The sequence below is a fragment of the Zerene cesonia genome, chromosome 7, assembly GCF_012273895.1.
Source record: "Zerene cesonia ecotype Mississippi chromosome 7, Zerene_cesonia_1.1, whole genome shotgun sequence".
Taxonomy (NCBI): domain Eukaryota; kingdom Metazoa; phylum Arthropoda; class Insecta; order Lepidoptera; family Pieridae; genus Zerene; species Zerene cesonia.
Window position 1 is genome coordinate 3,762,267 of NC_052108.1, and position 17,288 is coordinate 3,779,554.

General features: G+C 31.6%; 3 protein-coding genes across 7 annotated transcripts in view; 1 reads left to right on the forward strand and 2 right to left on the reverse strand.

The window, feature by feature from the left end:
• Nucleotides 1–1,083: 1,083 nt before the first annotated feature.
• Nucleotides 1,084–9,643, reverse strand: LOC119828297 (ethanolamine-phosphate cytidylyltransferase). 2 transcript variants are annotated; one of them, XM_038350416.1, is made up of 8 exons: nucleotides 9,431–9,643; nucleotides 8,677–8,927; nucleotides 8,298–8,364; nucleotides 7,829–7,906; nucleotides 6,852–7,008; nucleotides 4,467–4,655; nucleotides 2,131–2,289; nucleotides 1,084–1,716 (listed from the first exon to the last, which is right to left on the reverse strand). In XM_038350416.1, exons 1-8 carry the CDS (start codon nucleotides 9,478–9,480, stop codon nucleotides 1,534–1,536), a joined length of 1,134 nt encoding a protein of 377 aa, XP_038206344.1. In that variant the 5' UTR covers nucleotides 9,481–9,643; the 3' UTR covers nucleotides 1,084–1,533. The 2 variants fall into 2 exon arrangements, with proteins under 2 accessions (XP_038206344.1, XP_038206343.1); XM_038350415.1 differs by having other exon boundaries at nucleotides 6,852–7,011; nucleotides 9,431–9,642.
• An 886-nt stretch (nucleotides 9,644–10,529) lies between these two features.
• Nucleotides 10,530–14,323, reverse strand: LOC119828162 (meiotic recombination protein DMC1/LIM15 homolog). Its single transcript, XM_038350256.1, has 5 exons — nucleotides 13,998–14,323; nucleotides 13,632–13,799; nucleotides 13,182–13,284; nucleotides 11,760–11,927; nucleotides 10,530–10,787 (listed from the first exon to the last, which is right to left on the reverse strand). The coding sequence occupies exons 1-5, from the start codon at nucleotides 14,318–14,320 to the stop codon at nucleotides 10,530–10,532; spliced, it is 1,020 nt and encodes a 339-aa protein (XP_038206184.1). The 5' UTR covers nucleotides 14,321–14,323.
• Nucleotides 14,324–14,695: 372 nt separating this feature from the next.
• The window catches only part of LOC119840842 (zinc finger CCCH domain-containing protein 18), an 11,987-nt gene continuing 9,394 nt past the window's right edge, over nucleotides 14,696–17,288 (forward strand). For 3 of the 4 annotated variants that reach the window (XM_038367610.1, XM_038367612.1, XM_038367614.1), the window contains exons 1-5: nucleotides 14,696–14,815; nucleotides 15,483–16,232; nucleotides 16,341–16,492; nucleotides 16,757–16,855; nucleotides 17,062–17,200. In XM_038367610.1, coding sequence (XP_038223538.1) covers nucleotides 15,485–16,232; nucleotides 16,341–16,492; nucleotides 16,757–16,855; nucleotides 17,062–17,200 — 1,138 coding nt within the window. In that variant the 5' untranslated portion in view covers nucleotides 14,696–14,815; nucleotides 15,483–15,484. Of the gene's footprint in view, nucleotides 15,087–15,482; nucleotides 16,233–16,340; nucleotides 16,493–16,756; nucleotides 16,856–17,061; nucleotides 17,201–17,288 lie in introns of all 4 variants that reach the window. The other variant, XM_038367611.1, reaches the window with a different exon arrangement.

Sequence of the window (17,288 nt, forward strand, 5' to 3'; positions counted from 1 at the left end):
GCTGTACATGTACATAACTCTCTTTTACTTTATCTCGAATACCACGAGTGTTTAACAGCTCGCAACCCTAATTTGCGGCCATTTGTTAGCCACAGTCAGCGGTATATCATCATTCTAGAAAAAATAGCTTTAATCTATATATATAAAATTCTCGTGTCACAGTTTTCGTTGCCATACTCCTCCGAAACGGCTTGACCGATTCCTCTGAAATTTGGTAAGCATATTGGTTAGGTCTGAGAATCGGCCAACATCTATTTTTTATCCCGATATTCCTACGGGATACGGACTTACGCGGGTGAAACCGCGGGGCGCAGCTAGTTTAATATAAAAACATGCCTATACGTTACGGAACATAAGACATAAGTTGTGTTATATATTCATGGACTTATAAATGTACCGAACTTTTTACCCTGTTTCCACTGGCTGCGAAGTAGTTGCGGCTGAGTGGGCAGCGGTTCCCATCGATTTTCCAATTCCAAATGAATGTAAAAATTCGAAATTGATTATCTACGAGATAGTATTTTCTTGTGTTTGGTTTCACGCGAGTATTATACATTTAGAAATTAAAAACTTCAGTCTCCCCGTGACCACGCTCGCTGTAAAGTGTTCGAAACGTCGGGTTAATAATATAATGAATAAATCGCGTTTAAAATCCGTTGAAAAGTTTTTAATTTCTATATCTACGAGATGATCTTGATTTCGCATCCGGATCTCGTAATATAATAACTAAAAATTTCTAAAAACAATGTTCAATGGTTAGTGTATGTACGTGTGTTCGTCTCCCTATTTTGAATATTATGAACAAAAGATATTTATGTACCATACTCGTGGGGGATACAAATTAAATAGTCGAAGGCTTGAAAAATTAGAGAGAGACAATTTCCATAAATCAGAAATTATACCAGAAAAATGAGACAGTTTGTAAAATTAAAACGAATCGCAATTATTTCATGAATATTTATTTTTTTATATTATGTTTTAATTATTATTTATAAATAAAGATAAAATATTAACATTTAAATATGACTACACCATAATTTAATATGACTGATCCACAAATAAAGAGAATGCCATGACACCATAAATTAAATTACACGACAAAAATAGCTTATCTATGGAATAATAGAGTATTTACAAAATTGTACAGGAAATAATAAAGCACATGGTTATAACATTTTGAGTATAATTATATTAATATTCTTAACTATATAAGTTTTTGGTGTTTACTGGCTCAATATGGCCGCGCACAAACTACACATATAGTTTAATATTTTATTTATTTAAAAGCAACAGAACACTGGAATTCATTTGTTTCTAAATATAATGTTTGTACATTTATATTAATACAGGAATATATAAGTGTATAACATTTAACGGAAAACTATTAAATACTATAAGCAATAAATTACATAATATTCACCAACCATGATTATGGCATCACATATCTATAACCATTTAATAGCACAATTTAATTTCAAACATTAATTTTACAGGAGAAAAGTTAAAAAATTATCTAGAATTCCATAGATTTATTTATACTACTACCGATTTCGTTGTCTTACAATCCCCATTTTGAGTTGGCTTTTTCTCGAGGGCTTGCATTGCGGCGATTTCCTTCTTTTCCTTCTTCGTGTTCCTTTCTTCAAATTCAAGCCGATGACGTATTATCCTTTGCACTATGTCCTCTGTTGTCATTGTGTTGCCAGAATTTAAGATCTGTAATACAAGTGCAATATTAAAAAATTAAACGGAAATAAAATAACTTGCATTAATCGAGAACGAATTCGGTCGAATGATATGTTTTTTTTTAAGCAGTAACAAATATAAGATTATTTTAACAGCAATTTTTTTATAGTTGTCAAAATATTAATATTATAATTTAATAAATAAAAGAATTTTTAAACATTCTAAAATAACGTCTTTACTAAAAATCCCGAATCGTAAGAACCCCAACAGTGTTAGTTTTTGATCTTATATAAACTAATTTGGTTTGCCTTATAAAAAAATAAAAAAGGTCGAAATTATTAAAAGTATTTTGTTTCTTTACACAAACCTTAATTCATTAGAGAGTGGAGACCATGTAACTGGCAACTTTAAAAAGAAATATACGCATTTAAACAGCACACATACCTTAAAACAGCCCCGTCGCTTGGGCACCTGGTACGGGTCACTTTTGTCCGCGTCCAGCGCGATCGGCGTTGCGCCATGGCACACAACGTCCACGTTGAAGTGGTCCATGAGGTCCGCGGTCACGCTGTACGGCGCGCCGATGACCACTTCGTGGACGTACTGCAATATTGTTATAAATAGAAATAATTGCACACATTTCGCATTTTAAGTATTAGATAGTAAGAAAGTAAGGGTGCCAAATATTATTATATATAAATATTAAAAATGCGAAATGTGTGTGATCATATGTTTTTCTCTCACATCGCATTTTTTATATATTTTCGTGTTAAGAGGACAGAGGAGTGATATAGCCATAGACTATCATGTCAATAATTTCATTCGCAAGGGAAATTCCATTAACTACCCGGGCAAAGTGAATGTTTGAGAGTTCTTCATGTACATGGCTCATCAAGATAGTTGAAAGAAATGTTTGCATGTATTAGAACAAATCGGGGAATTAAAACGAAATTGTTATTTATGCATTTTTATCACTTGAAAGCAAATATCTAATTCCATTTCAAACTGCACTTATCCAAGTTCTTTCAGCTTACGAATTACTACTTAAAGCTATATATATTGCTCACTAGCGGTTCGCTCCGGCTTCGCTCGTGGTTAAGCATTCAAGGATCACGTAAATGTTCAACGGTGAAAGAGTTTATAAAATCGGTTCAGTAGTTCAAATTCAAATTAAAATTTTAGCTCTTGAGAAAAGCGCGTTTAAACATGCAAACTCTTCAGCTTGATATGATTAGGAAAGAGACCCCTTATGAAATGATTACAAGAACTGGTTTGGGCACTAACACGGAAAAAAATAAAATATAAATTTATTTATAGTGCATTAGGGAAATGACAAATCGACAGATAGGAAACAACAATCTACTATTATTGTATCATCCGGTCTACATATCAATTTTATTTTTAACGAATCAAGCATTATTAATTTACATGTAACATTTCTATTTATTTATTTTTGTTTGTTTAATAACACAAATCAATCTAAATATATATAACTCAAAGGTCATTGCCACACATAGTGATTTATCAACGCACAGCTCAAGCCACTGAACGGATCGAGCTGAAATTTGGCATGCAGATAGATCATCAAGGCATCCGTTAATAAAAGGATTTTGATAAATTTTATCCCCAAGGGGATAAAATAGAGCATGACAGTTTGTACCGTGGTAATTTATTAAGACCACGCGGGCGAAGCTGCATAAGTGGATATTTATTGTAAAAAATCTATATCTGTACTATTCTTGGGAAGGTTTAAAAAAATAAGTACTATAGGAATATAGTATTTTCTTTTCATTGGTTTTACGCGAGTATTAATCATTTAGAAATTAAAGACTTTTTAAACTTGATTTTAAACGCGATTTATGCATTATATTATTAAACCGACGTTTCCAACACTTTACAGCGAGCGTGGTCACGGGGGACGCTAAATAACATAATGAAAACATCACGTTTAAAATCCGTTTAAGTCTTTAATTTCTAAACAATAGTAATAGTCAGGAAGTAATAGTCAGTAATACAAAACTGAAGAGTTTAGTTGTTTGAATGCGCTAAGGAACTACTAGACGGAATCTAAACTTATTTCACCGTTGGATAGTTACGTAATCTCTGAATGCTATAGGTTATGTTTATACTGCGAACGAAGCTGGGGAGAACAACTAGCATAAGTGCATAAATAACCCATTTTCCCGACGTGAACCGATACTGATACTTGTTGAAGTTATCATAGCATATGTAGTACGTGGACAAAAACACCCACTACTTTGATTATATCTAAATAGATAACTGGTTTTGTATACATTAAAAGATAGGTAATATTAATTAATAACATGTTGAGATTTATATGATTCAAGAAAAATATAAAATTTTCCATAACCTACAGAAACACACGATAATAATTGCATCATTCTATCGATTAATACTTTTACAGTATCTTTTTCTATTTTCATTAACATTACTACATTTACAATTTTAATCTATACTAATATTATAAAGATGAAAAGTGTGCTTGTTTGTTTGAACGCACTAATCTCAGGAACTAATGGTCCAATTTGAAAAATTCTTTCAGTTTTAGAAGCCGGGGCGGACAGTTAGTTACATAATCGATAACAACCCTTTCGCATAATGACACACATTACATATGTACAAACCAAAATATAAACATAACACGTATTAAATAATTATTTCCTACAACTACTTTTAAACATGCTATAAATACTTTACATATATAATACAAACACGTATAGATACAAATTGTTAATTACGATAATATTGTTTGCAATTACCTTGCACGCGAGCACTGATAGCACGCGTTCGTGCAGATTCATTATCGGATAGTTAGACCCTTTGTATCTATTCACTTCTAGGTCCGTATGTAGACCGACGATCAAGAAGTCACCCTGTGCGTGCGCAGCTTCCAAAAAGTCAAGATGGCCGACGTGGAACAAATCGAACGCACCAGCTACGTATACCACCTGAAAACAAAATCATCATCATTAACCCAAATTTGTTCCCACTGCAATGTGCATTGCGTACAGTTTATAATCCACCACGCTGGCCAAATGCGGTAGGCAATGTCAAATGTTGTCGACCTTTTGGTTCGTGGACATATCGGTTCCTGGCGATATTTTCCATCATCATTTTGAGTAGTGGTGACATTTTGAGTAGAGGTGATTTGGTGGGGTAATGTGCAGATAAATTAAAGAATTAATTTATCCGACTTCTTAACCACTGAGCCACCAGTGCTCGGGAATAAGGAAGGAATACAAAATTTTTATAACAAAAATTTATACAACAGAATTTAAAAATTTACCGTAAAGCGGTATTTATTGGACACAGTTCTAAATTTCTAACTTCTTTCCAAAAATTTGTCATAAGTTAAATATTATAAGGTATGATATTGTTATTAATTAAAAATTATTTTACTGACTAAAACTCATTAAAATCGTCACATTATGTATATTACGAGTAAGGGAATAAAAAAAAGATACAATAGTAAAGAAATGAACTATAAATTGAATGGGCGTGAACTAATATCATACGTTTAACACGATAGTTGATAACCCGATAAAGAGCTGATAGCTATCACATACTGCATACAATATTGGCAAATTAGGTTACAATATGCACTACGATAGACAGCATTTATCACTATAAGCGATTTAATTTTCTGCAAACATTTTATTAAAGATATTTGATGACAACTTATATTATGAAGTTAAATCGTTTCTCTATAACGGCCTTCAAGTATTGTGTTCACGTTTCAAGTTTAAGTAACGATTTTACCGACGATCTAAGTTCAAGGTTTAATAAAATGTTCATACAAAATTAATCGCGATTATGTTTCTTAGAGGCGCATGGTTGTTTAAAAAATTTTTTTTTCAAAATAATAAATACGTTACAGTAATTTACGGTCGTAATGTAACAACTTGAGACGAGGTCAACTGTCAAAAATAACAAAATGTATGTAAATTTAGGAGAAGTGAAATGTCAGAACATAGTTTATCCTACATAACAATTTATATTCTTAAGAGCAACCATGTCATTTAATTTCTCGCTCCTCCCTTATTGTGTAAAAATTTCACGGAACATTTAAATTTAGAAGAAATTTATATTACATGAAAATATCATAAAAAAAGTACAAAGCAGTGTTGCCCTCAGTGGGATCGGGATTTACAACTGAAGTTTTTCTTTAAGAAAAATGATATAATCGATTTTAATATACCAGTATCGGTCATTGATTGAATCATTTTCAAACACGTCTCAATATCTCTATGTAAAAGCCATTAACAAAGAAAAAAATAATATTTGAATAACGCTTTTCCTGATTCATTCGGATAGAATAAGATTAAATAAACTTTCCATTGTACAAAATGTATTTGTAACTTTATTTAAAAATAACTACATAATAAGAAACTTGATCTGTTTTAAGGTCAAGGTAAAGAGCATTGAGTTTATTTTGTTAGAATTTAGTATGGCGCATTCCATTATTTGTTTTTATATAATATAAATTCAATAACTTATTATTGCATATTTTATGAAAACCAAGAAATTTGGGGCACCCAAAAGAATTTCAAGAAAATTTCGAGCCTATTTAAACGAGCTTTGGGTTTCAAATAGCTAATACATAACAATAACAAAAAAACATTAATAAAATTTCAGTTCTTCATTCTTAGTATGTACTTCATCAAAACTCGATTGATTTCCTGATTAAGATAAGCATTATGAACTACGCATACATAGGTACAGTCAGCATCATAAATCAAATAAATAAGTACGTGCTTAAAATTTGTCTGCATTTGTAGATTTTTTTTAATTTTTAAGTACAGTGTAGGAATTAAAACGTTTTGGTGGATATAAAAATCGGTGAAGTGCGAGTCGGACTCGCGGCATGAAGTTCTGAACAAATAAACTGAGGAGTAATTGCAAAAAAAAAAACAATATTACTCACGTATCCAATATAAGATCGTTTTTATTGATATTGTAATGTCTTTCGAAACTATGTAATAAAAAATTTATTGGACATATTGTTTTAAGTTCACCAAATTACTTTACCACTACAACACAATATTTATTGTTAGAAAAAAACAAAAACAATTTTAAATGGGATTATTTTTTTTATAATTTTTAATAACAAGATCACTTTAACTTATGCAAACAAACACACAAACCTTGTCGGTCGGCTTCGGCGATAGCCCACTACTAAACTGTATAATCTTCTGTGTGGTCGGCAAGAATTGTGAGCATCCCGTATACGGCGACCGCGCGGTTGAGTCCGTCCCGAGATTAGACGAGTGGTCCAGGGCCACGGTGTATTCTTTGTCACCTCTCCTAGAAGGTAAGGGATACTGTTATTTATCGGTCATTGGAACTGATGTAGGAGAAAATAAGTATTTATTTAGTAGTCGATTGTTTGTTCAATTAAGACACAAGGGTGTATGATTTTATGACGTAAAGCCAGGCAAAAATATGTAGTAAATTATTAAATACGGTCTTGCACTGTTACAATATAAACAAATTTAACAAATAAGACTTGTAATATTTATTTACATGTCTACTCATTCTCTTTCTATTCTGTAATAATATAATGTTCCTCCTAATATTATAAATGCGAAAGTTTGTAAGTATGTGTGTGCGTTTGTTGCTCTTTCACGCAAAACTACAGAACCGATTGCTATGAAATTTGGTAAATAGACAGCTGGAAAACAGGATACGGACTTACGCGGGTGAAACCGCGGGGCGCAGTTAGTCTTAGATAAAGATACTTCTTTATATAACCAATTAAATTAAATTTTTAGTTTAATAGCATTGAAATGCTTTAGAAAAAAGAAAATTTAGGAATAGAAAAAAAAATCGATCACAGGGCGGGATTCAAACTTCCGTCGTTCGCCGAACCGTGCAACGCCTGACCTCTGAGCCAGACATGACCCCGCCCCAACAATTAAATTGCTTCAACTCTATCAGTTCCTTGTAACTAAGAGACACCCCACGCCATCAATTGCTATGATTATTTTGATTACTGTATACATAATTATTTCATTGTTTGTATATAACAATATAACGATGAAATAATGAATTAAATGCCTAATACGAAAACTTAATAAATACATAAATAAACAAACATGTGAAAGCAAAGAACAAGGTTTACTTGAAATGTTCTCTGGTGAGTAATAGCATTCTTCCAACAAGATCTGTTGTAGATACACCGGCTGTTCTAGGCACTTCTCTGAAAGAAATTTACAGCTTTATTATTACCATTCATTTAAAAGATTTCATCAATTCTGCCAAATTGCTTTAACTATGAATGCATATAAAGTTTTTCTATTGACATGACTAAAATATTTTTGTTCATTGAATAATGTATGTACATTTGGTAAATTAATATTTTTACAACTTTTTTGCAAAAATGTCAGTATTATTCTTAAAAAAAATTGAAAATTATCAATTTTAAAATGTTTTTATAGAGGTTGTACTATATAATTTTCAATGATTAATTATTGTGTAGTATTATTTTTTGTAATAAGCAACACAGCATATAATTGTATATTAAAGTATTTACTATAAATAATATGTGTATTAAGACAATCACATTTTATTCATTCAGAATCAATATTTACCTATATTTACCAGCACTTTTGACTAAATGATATGTATCAATTCCTTCTGCTGTTACTGTGATGTCATCTGGAAAATGAGTATTATTTACAAATTAGGCATATATGTTTTGATTTGAATACAATGAAACATTCTGATGTATGACAATGGATTTATTAATATTATAGGTAGGTAGAATTATTATTACATATTTATTTACCACCATGTTTTAATTTATATATTTTTTTTCTTTCGTAGTTTGTAGTATACTTCTTGTATATATACTTCTTGAACAAAAATAAATTATATTCATTTTGAATATAGCCATTTAAAACACACACACACACTCATATATAACATATTTAGGAAGGGAATTAGGTAGAATTCCTATAAAAAAATTACCTCCATGTACACAGAAGTCACACTGATATTTATCCAATGTCTCAAGAGTTGTGACATAAGGGGCACCTTCAACCACCTGATCAACCCATTTTATGGCTCGAACCATTTTGTATCGCTCCTCTTGAGTGAACACTGGTGGCCCTTTATGTTTCGCTATCTCTTCATCTGTGTGAACACCAACTATCAACACATCACCCAATGCTTTTGCCTGTCTTAATGAATTTGCATGTCCAAAGTGAACCATGTCATAGCTGAAAGTTTCGCTTTTTGTTAGTTGTTATTCACATTTATCATTTATTTTATTTTATTTTAAATAAATCAACTGTATTGAATTAATATTATACTTAATTTTTCTTTTTTTGCAATAAATCATTATTATATATTATACCATTTTTATAATTCATAAATTGTGGTAGATTTCCTATTATTACAGGAAATCTGTACTACAATTTATATGAAATATTATTAATATATTTCTATAAGAAGTCATTCCACATTTTCATCCACTTTGAAAATTAATAATGTGTCATAAATTCGGTAGACTATTCAAGCTGAGTTAACACCAGAAAAAATAAAATTAAGCGCCAGGCGCTAATTACGCCGAAACCTTCCGGCAATGCTTAAATATAGGTGTAAATATTATTGTAGTTTGATAATCTTGGCTTCTGCATAGGAGCGTATTCAAAAAGAAATATAAAGCTAAAAACTTCTATTGTAAATCATAATAAAACGGCAGAAAAAAAAATTGACTTACCACCCATCACACCAAACACGTATTTGCCTTTTTTCATTAGAATGACTCATAATAACACAAATAATATACTAGAGAGATTCACTGCAAACAATTTTTTTTAATAAAATCAAATAATTTAGTTTAACTTGTTTATTTCACATAAAATACGAAATCTTGTAGAAATCTACCGTATCGACCTCCACACACTAACAAATTCTGAATAAAACTGACAAGTGACAATTCAATATCGAAATATTCTCAAATGACTTTGACAATTTTACTCACATGCGCCGATCGACTTATGTTTGAATGTACTGATAAAAATAAACCACAATTTATTAAATTGTTGTTACGTTTATGTTCCTCGTCTATCTTAGATTTTATTGGAAGTATTTCCGAGCTTTATATAACATACATGAAATATAAAAACGAGAATTTAATTTAAAAAATAGCAACTAATAATTTTTTATAATTGATGTCAAACAGACGAGGTATTGTTTTACATTCTTATCTCTTTTCTCTTAAAATATTAATAAAGAGTTCTCACTTTATCTTATTTTAAATACATAACCTTTTTATTAAATAAAAATAGAAATATTTTAAATCATTCAACACATTCGATTTAAAATGGTATTTTTAAATTGATATGTCTGAATGTTTAAAAATGTGCAATTTCAGTACCTACACAAAGTTGTGCTGTAGTACAATACGCATATTATTTGTCGCATAGTTTATCTAATCTTGTTTTATTCTAGAGCGTCGACTCAATTGGCTCAATCGAGTCACGCCACTATGACGATGTTAAGGCGATCCTGTTTGAATGGACTTTGGCGCACGTGTGCGTCGCGAGTCGCGACTCTTCGGAATTCCTTGCCACTGCGTCGGTTCAATATGTTATCGATGTTGAATCATTATACAGGCCAATCACTTTAGGTAATTGTTAATACATAATACGTTGTGAACTGTCTGCAGCTATTTGGTTAATAGCTTACTTACTTATTTATTTGTAGATATACATCTTTAGATACTCGTCTTGTAGTAGCCACGTTAAACATGATAATAAAAACATTAAAACACATTGATCAGTATTTAATATTCAATTTGTTTATTATTATTTACATTAATCTTTAGCATCAGCTACACCACCACTCGTTATTGCAAAAGTAGCTTCACTTTCTGGTAAATCTGGGGAATCATAAATTTTTGCGATTCGATTTTCACCGCGGCCTTTTCTAAGGGCTATTCTTGTTGTAGAGGCATGGGCTAAAATGTTTCCACCGATAGGTTTTTTGGGATCTACTTGAAAAGATAAAGTAGCCCCTGGATCAGCCGTCATTTGATTTGTTATAAAAACTGCTACGTTATATTCTTCGGATATCTAAAATACATATTTTGGTTAAATTCATTTTTTTACTAGATGTTCGCACAGAAAAAAGTTCGTAAAGAAATTTCAAACTCGGACCAATAGTTTCGGAGCCTTTAAGGTACAAACAAACAAAAAAACTTTTCCTCTTTATTATATTTCATAATTAATCCTCATTAAAAGTATCAATGAATCCATAAGTACGAACGATATGGAAATCCGAAACCAAAGGGTAAATCGGGGTCCTATTTCTATGACTTCGGCTCTTTGTCATTCAAGAAGTTCAAATTTTCAGAGACAGTGTTCCGTTGCTGCTATAACAACAAATCCTTAATAAAAATTCGAGGTTATGCAACGGTTGGCACGGTCATAAATGGGATGATTGACTATTTTTTTTGAAGTCATTTAATCTATGAAGTAAGCGCCTATGGCGCCGGTGTATTTAATACTCTTTAGGTTATTTGTACGGGATCCGTAGTGTCACAAGTGCGACTCGCACTTGACCGATTTTTAAAACAATAATGAAATAATATTTTAATCTAACATTGACCTATGTCGCTATTGGAAGATAAAAATATTGTCTTCTGAAATCCAGTATAACATTTATCTTATCGAAAGCCCGAAATGGAGCCATTACAACTTATAGTCCACCCGGATGCTTTTATCTATGCATTCTTGACACGCGTTTGCTTGATGAGCAGTTTCAAATAAAACCATCATGTAAACAAAATATTACATATTGTATTTTAATTCTTTATTGGTAATTGTTATTCTCAAGTTTACCATGGCGGCAGACACTGTACTCAAAAATGTCTTATGTATGAAAAATCTCTAAAATCATTTGAAGTTTTTGATGAATAAGATTTTTCAATAATTGAATAAACATTCTTGCTAGATTATCAATAGCCATTCAAAGATTAATTGTGTAATATTTTTAAACTTTGCTTAGATATATAAATTGATATATCTACTAACATGCCAACTAACCTTTTGCAACCTTGAAAGCACTTGAGCCAATTTTTGTTGTCTGTCTGCTAATTCACCGCGGCCAGAGAAATCAACTCGAAATAAAGCCATAATAGAGTCTATTATAAGAAGTTTGAAAACCCCGGCCTCTTCATGAAATTTAGCAGCTACAAAATCTAATAACTCGGCCTATGACAATACATTGAAATAAAAAGATGATATGAGTACTTAGTATTTGTGTGAAAAGTGTGAAAATTAATTGAAAAAGTGGATATGTAGGATTCGAATTTCACATTTTTGTTATAAAAAGTCAAATTTGTAAAAAATAAGAGTTTTCAATTTAATACTGCCACTGTACACAGTACTCAAATAAATGTTGGCTGAGATTATAAATTGTTTTATAATCTGAAGAATACCTAAAGTTATTGGATGTTTCAGAATAGCTAAGAAATACCTAGATAATAAGAGTCAAAATTTGGTAGTAGTATTAGCAACAATAATGTGAGTATGTGTATTTATGAATATGTACTGTATTTTATGGTAAGATTAATAAATCAAACCAAAATGGTTCGACATCTATCCAATCAACATTGAACATCAATTGATTATGTGGATTAAAAAGTGGAGCAAGGAACGCCATATTTAGATCTTGTTTATCTTAAGATGTTAAAACTAGCTCAGTATTGATGTTAGCGACCTGATTAGTTCTTCTATAGTAACCTGCATGATGTGTGTACTCAATTTCCATGATGACGATTTATTTACTTTTTAAACATATTTAATATTATTTACATATTCTAGGTAGGTATAATATTATTACATTATAATATTATTTACATATTCTAGGTTCAGTGGTGAGAACCTCGGACTTCAAAATCGGTAAGTCGGGGTTCGAGACCGAGCGAGCGCGCAGGAAATAAATTGATTTTTCAATTTATCTGCGCATGTAGATAACATCACCACTTCTTGAAACGGTGAAGGAAAACATCGTGAGGAAACCGGCATGTCCGAGAATCAAAAGTTCAACGACATGTGACATCTGCCAACCCGCACTTGGCCAGCGTGGTGGATTATGGCCTGAACCCTCATAGGAGGCCTGTGTCCCAGCAGTGGGAACATATATGGGCTGATGATGATGATGATTCTAGGTAGGTACTGAAGACCTAGATAAAAGCAAAAACAGTAAATTCATTTAAATAGGTATCAGCGAAATTAGTTTCTGTTGAGTGATAAAATTGTTATCTTTCGGAAAGGAAGTCCGTCATTTAGCCATATAGGCCTAGCCTATTATTTATTTATTTCATTATTTTCATTTTTTTTTGTTTCATATATTTATATCATAACGTAACAAGCCTAATGTAAATGCATTGATAAATATACATTTTTGTCTAGATTAAAGTCTCATCTGTGTTATGTCCCTGAAAAAGAATCTTAATTAGTTACCTGATGCTCCGAGGTATATGCTCTTGCGTATAACACGTTATCCAAAACTCCATTTTGATCCAAGTTAAACCTATCTGCGATAGGCCTTAACCGATCTGGGCGACTTTTGTGTGCGTTAAGAAACATAACAAGAATTTTTCGGGACATATGAGATAAAAATATGTCTGAAGCATGGGGGCTGCGCTGCACTGCTTAACGCATTTTTTCAATTTAGTTAATAATAATAATGACAATTATTTATTTGCATAATGTGTGTACAAAAGATTACAATACGATCAACATATTAGCCACAAAGGGCATGCAAATTTCATTACCTCCGCGTCATTACATAATAATTTTATAGTAAAATTTTTGACATTATATATAAATTACATTAATTAATGGTTCTCATTTATATTGAAATTATATAAATGGGATTTAATATTTTATTCTAATCTTATGAAAGGATACAAGGTATGTTCTGTATCTAAAAACATTACTTTCCCGCCATGGTAACCAAAGGAGTTTGGTATTTGTGTTGTAACGCATAGAGTATGAGACAATTGTGTTTTTCCAGTGCGAAATTCACCAAAAACTTCGGTAATCGCCATAGATTCAATTCCGCCAGCCAACAATTTGCTTAAACATGACAAAATGTGAGATTAGTGTCATATCAAAAAATATACTGTATAATATGTTTAAGTAAGTATGTATTTAGTGTTACATGTACATATTTTTAAGTTCTTCATAATGCGTCAAAATGTAAACGTGTAAAAAATACAGACATTAATATTTTATTACTATAAGAAGTTGAACATTATAGATTGTATTGCTTACTCTAATTCATTGCTTCCGGTGCTGATTTTAAAAACTTGTTTTCGTCGGTCACTAACTTCCAAGGCTGTCATAAATCCAAGAGTTACGACTTTTAAACATGCTTCTTTTATTTTTTCAACTTTTGTTTCGGAAAAACCTTTTATATTACACAATTTCTTTTTTGTAGACATTTGAATGCCTTTTATCGTGCAAATACCTGCACTCTTTAATTTTTTTATATCGGCTACATTTATTCCATGTTTTTGTAAAATGTCTACGTCTTGAAAGAAACTTTCCTCTTCATCATTTTCAGATATGTTGTCATCAAGTGCTTTATCAATCATATTTCTTAGCACTTATACCAACTATCAAATTGTAAGAATTATAGAGTCGGTCGTATCGTCGACGAAATTAGCAAAAGACGAAAATTTAAGTTTCCCGCCTAAAACATTATTTCTTAATTCGTTTATTGTAAGTTGTCACTGGATACAAGGAATTGTATTTTTTGATATGGTTCTAAAGAAATGCGTATTGAATTTATACGTTATTACAAAACATAAATATAAAAGATATGCACATTAATATTAACTGAATATATCAAATGTAGTTTATGATTTATTTGCCCAGCAACTTTAGTGTTAAAACAAATAGATACCTAATGATTAGGTATACTTTGAAATTTTATCTGTTGTCTTTTGTCGATGACGTTTATTATTTTTAATCTACGTAGTCGATTGCTGCGATGCGATGAGAAAGGCTTTCGGCGCAAATTGAAGATTTTTTTAATTATAATTTTAATATTACTTCAAGAATTTTCCGTCTATTCTTCCTAAGTTAAGGTAAGGGCGTAAGTTAACCTTACGGAAGCTAAGAAAAGTGATTATTTATTATGTTCTTATATATTTCCTCCTGTATCACAGCCATGTTGAAGTAGTGTTGATTTTAATAAGTTTTCGTCAGTTTATCGTTTAATAGAAAGTTAAAGTTCTCACAAGTATATGTGACAGACCTAAGTTTCGTTTTGTGTTGTGATTAAAAAAGTTGAAAGTCTTTAAAATGAAAAGTGATGTAAAGTGCCATCGATACTGGCGTCAAGGCGTTCATATTAAGGTAAGGCTGGATGTGTCTCTACATACATCAGAAAGTAGTAATCTACCAGTAAAGTGAATATTGAACTTTATAAAAATAAAAGAATTATAACAATGTTCAAGGCTGATTTGTGTATGGAGCTCTTCCTTTAAAGATTATTAGTAAAGATCTTCGAACTTTTCCTGAGAAACTACCTGTATTGTAAAAGACTTTGTATATTATATATTGTATGAAAGGGCAGAGGGACCTTAATCAAATTTTAAGTTTTCTTATTTTATTATAATTTTGTTTGCTTTTATTATTATTAACAACCTTATGTTACCATCTTAATTTGCATTAATTATATTGTGCTTGTTTGGGAAGGGTAATATTAAACATTGAAATTATCTACATGCATCATTACAAAAACATTTGCAGGAATGGATTCGGAAGATTCCCGTGATGCTGGGGACACACAGTCAACATCAAGCAGTAGTAGTTCCAGTTCTAGAAGCAGAAGGAGTTCTTCATCTGAGAGTTCCAAGAGAGACCCTAAATCCCCGCCACATTCTCCTTCACCACCTAGATCTAATGGTCCAAGATCTCCATCTCCAGAGAGTAGGTCCCAATCACCACAAAAGTCACCTAATAACAGACCACAAACACCAGATAACCTGAGCGGTGCACATTCAGATATAAATTCTCCAGAAAATTCAATGCCAGCTTCACCTGTTAGACCAAAGTCTCCTCCAGAAGCACCAAAATCCCCAAGTGATATGGGCTCAAATATTGATTCTCCAGAAAGGCCAGAACAATATTCAGCTGGTCCCAAAACACCTCAGAGCCCTACTAGTTCTGCTAAATCACCAATCACCCGGTCACAACCAGTCTCACCTGATTCTGCCTCTCAAGTAACATCACCTGCTTCTAGAAATCCTGAACCTAGATCCCGATCATCTTCACCATCACCAGACAGGGCTTCACCCACGACATCACCTCAAAGAGCAGTAGTTAGCAATAATGAATGGGAAAATAAAGACAAATGGAGAAGACACACAAAAGCCGAGCAAAAAATGGTTGCTGCACCCAGAGGAAGAAGCCAATCAGAATCTAGCCAGTCTAGCAAAAGTTCTACTTACAATAAGAGGACAAATGCCAAAGATCCAGCTACTGAAGAAATTTCAGATGGTAATTATTCCCACTTTAAACTTTGCTTTCCACTTTTGCCTTCCTACTTAATGCCATATAAAAATTTGAGTACAATTTGTTAATTTAAAAAAACTTTTAATTATGTAGGGGAAATGGAATCTGATCAAGAAGACAGGAAATCAAGGAGCAAATCAATGACAAGTGACAAAGGAGAAAATAAGGAGAATAATTTAAGCCATGATGATTTATCTGATGTATCAGATTTAGATTCTGATGGGGGTGAAGAGAAGTCATCAAAGGTGAGCTTTTTATGTTTTGTGACTGTTAAATTAATAATAAAAAAAGGTAATATGTGTTAAAATCTCTATTGAAAGATTGCTTACAACACTAAAAAAGAGAAACATTTTTGTTGCAGAATGCTAGATTTTACTTCATGGATGCTCATTGTTTCACTGTGTTAATCCATAAAATAAATTTTATTAAAATAGATGACAAAAATTAAATTGTTAAAACATAACTAACAATTTTTTTATATGAAAACTAATGTACATTTATTTATTTAGACAAGACCACATTCAAAGAAGCAAGAAGCAGTGAACGGCACTAGCAGACAATCATCACCTAAATCTGAAAAGGAGAGAGATTCACCGAAGATGGAAAAGGTATTGATGGTCTATGAATTTGTACAACTATACTTAATTCATTTTTGTATTAAAACAATTATTCATATTTACTATTTTACAGTTAAACCTAATTATACCATAACTAACATCCTATTGTGTTTCCTCTGCATTCAAGCTATAAGGGTTTTTAAAGAATAATTATTTACATTAATTTATGTTACTATGTTTTTTTGTAATTTGTAAAGGTTGTACAAGAAAAGACAAGTAATACAGAAGATGCTGAAGAACAGTTGGACTTCGAGGCAGAGGAGGGTGAATGTGTTGAACCTTCCAAACCAAAGGACCAGTCTAATGGCGAAGTTGACACACAGTCAGTTGAAAAAGGTAATAATTTTTGTGATTATTCATAAATTTTTTTTAATAATGTCTTAGAAATGTTGTGAATTTTCTAAATAAAGTCTGGTGTTAGTAT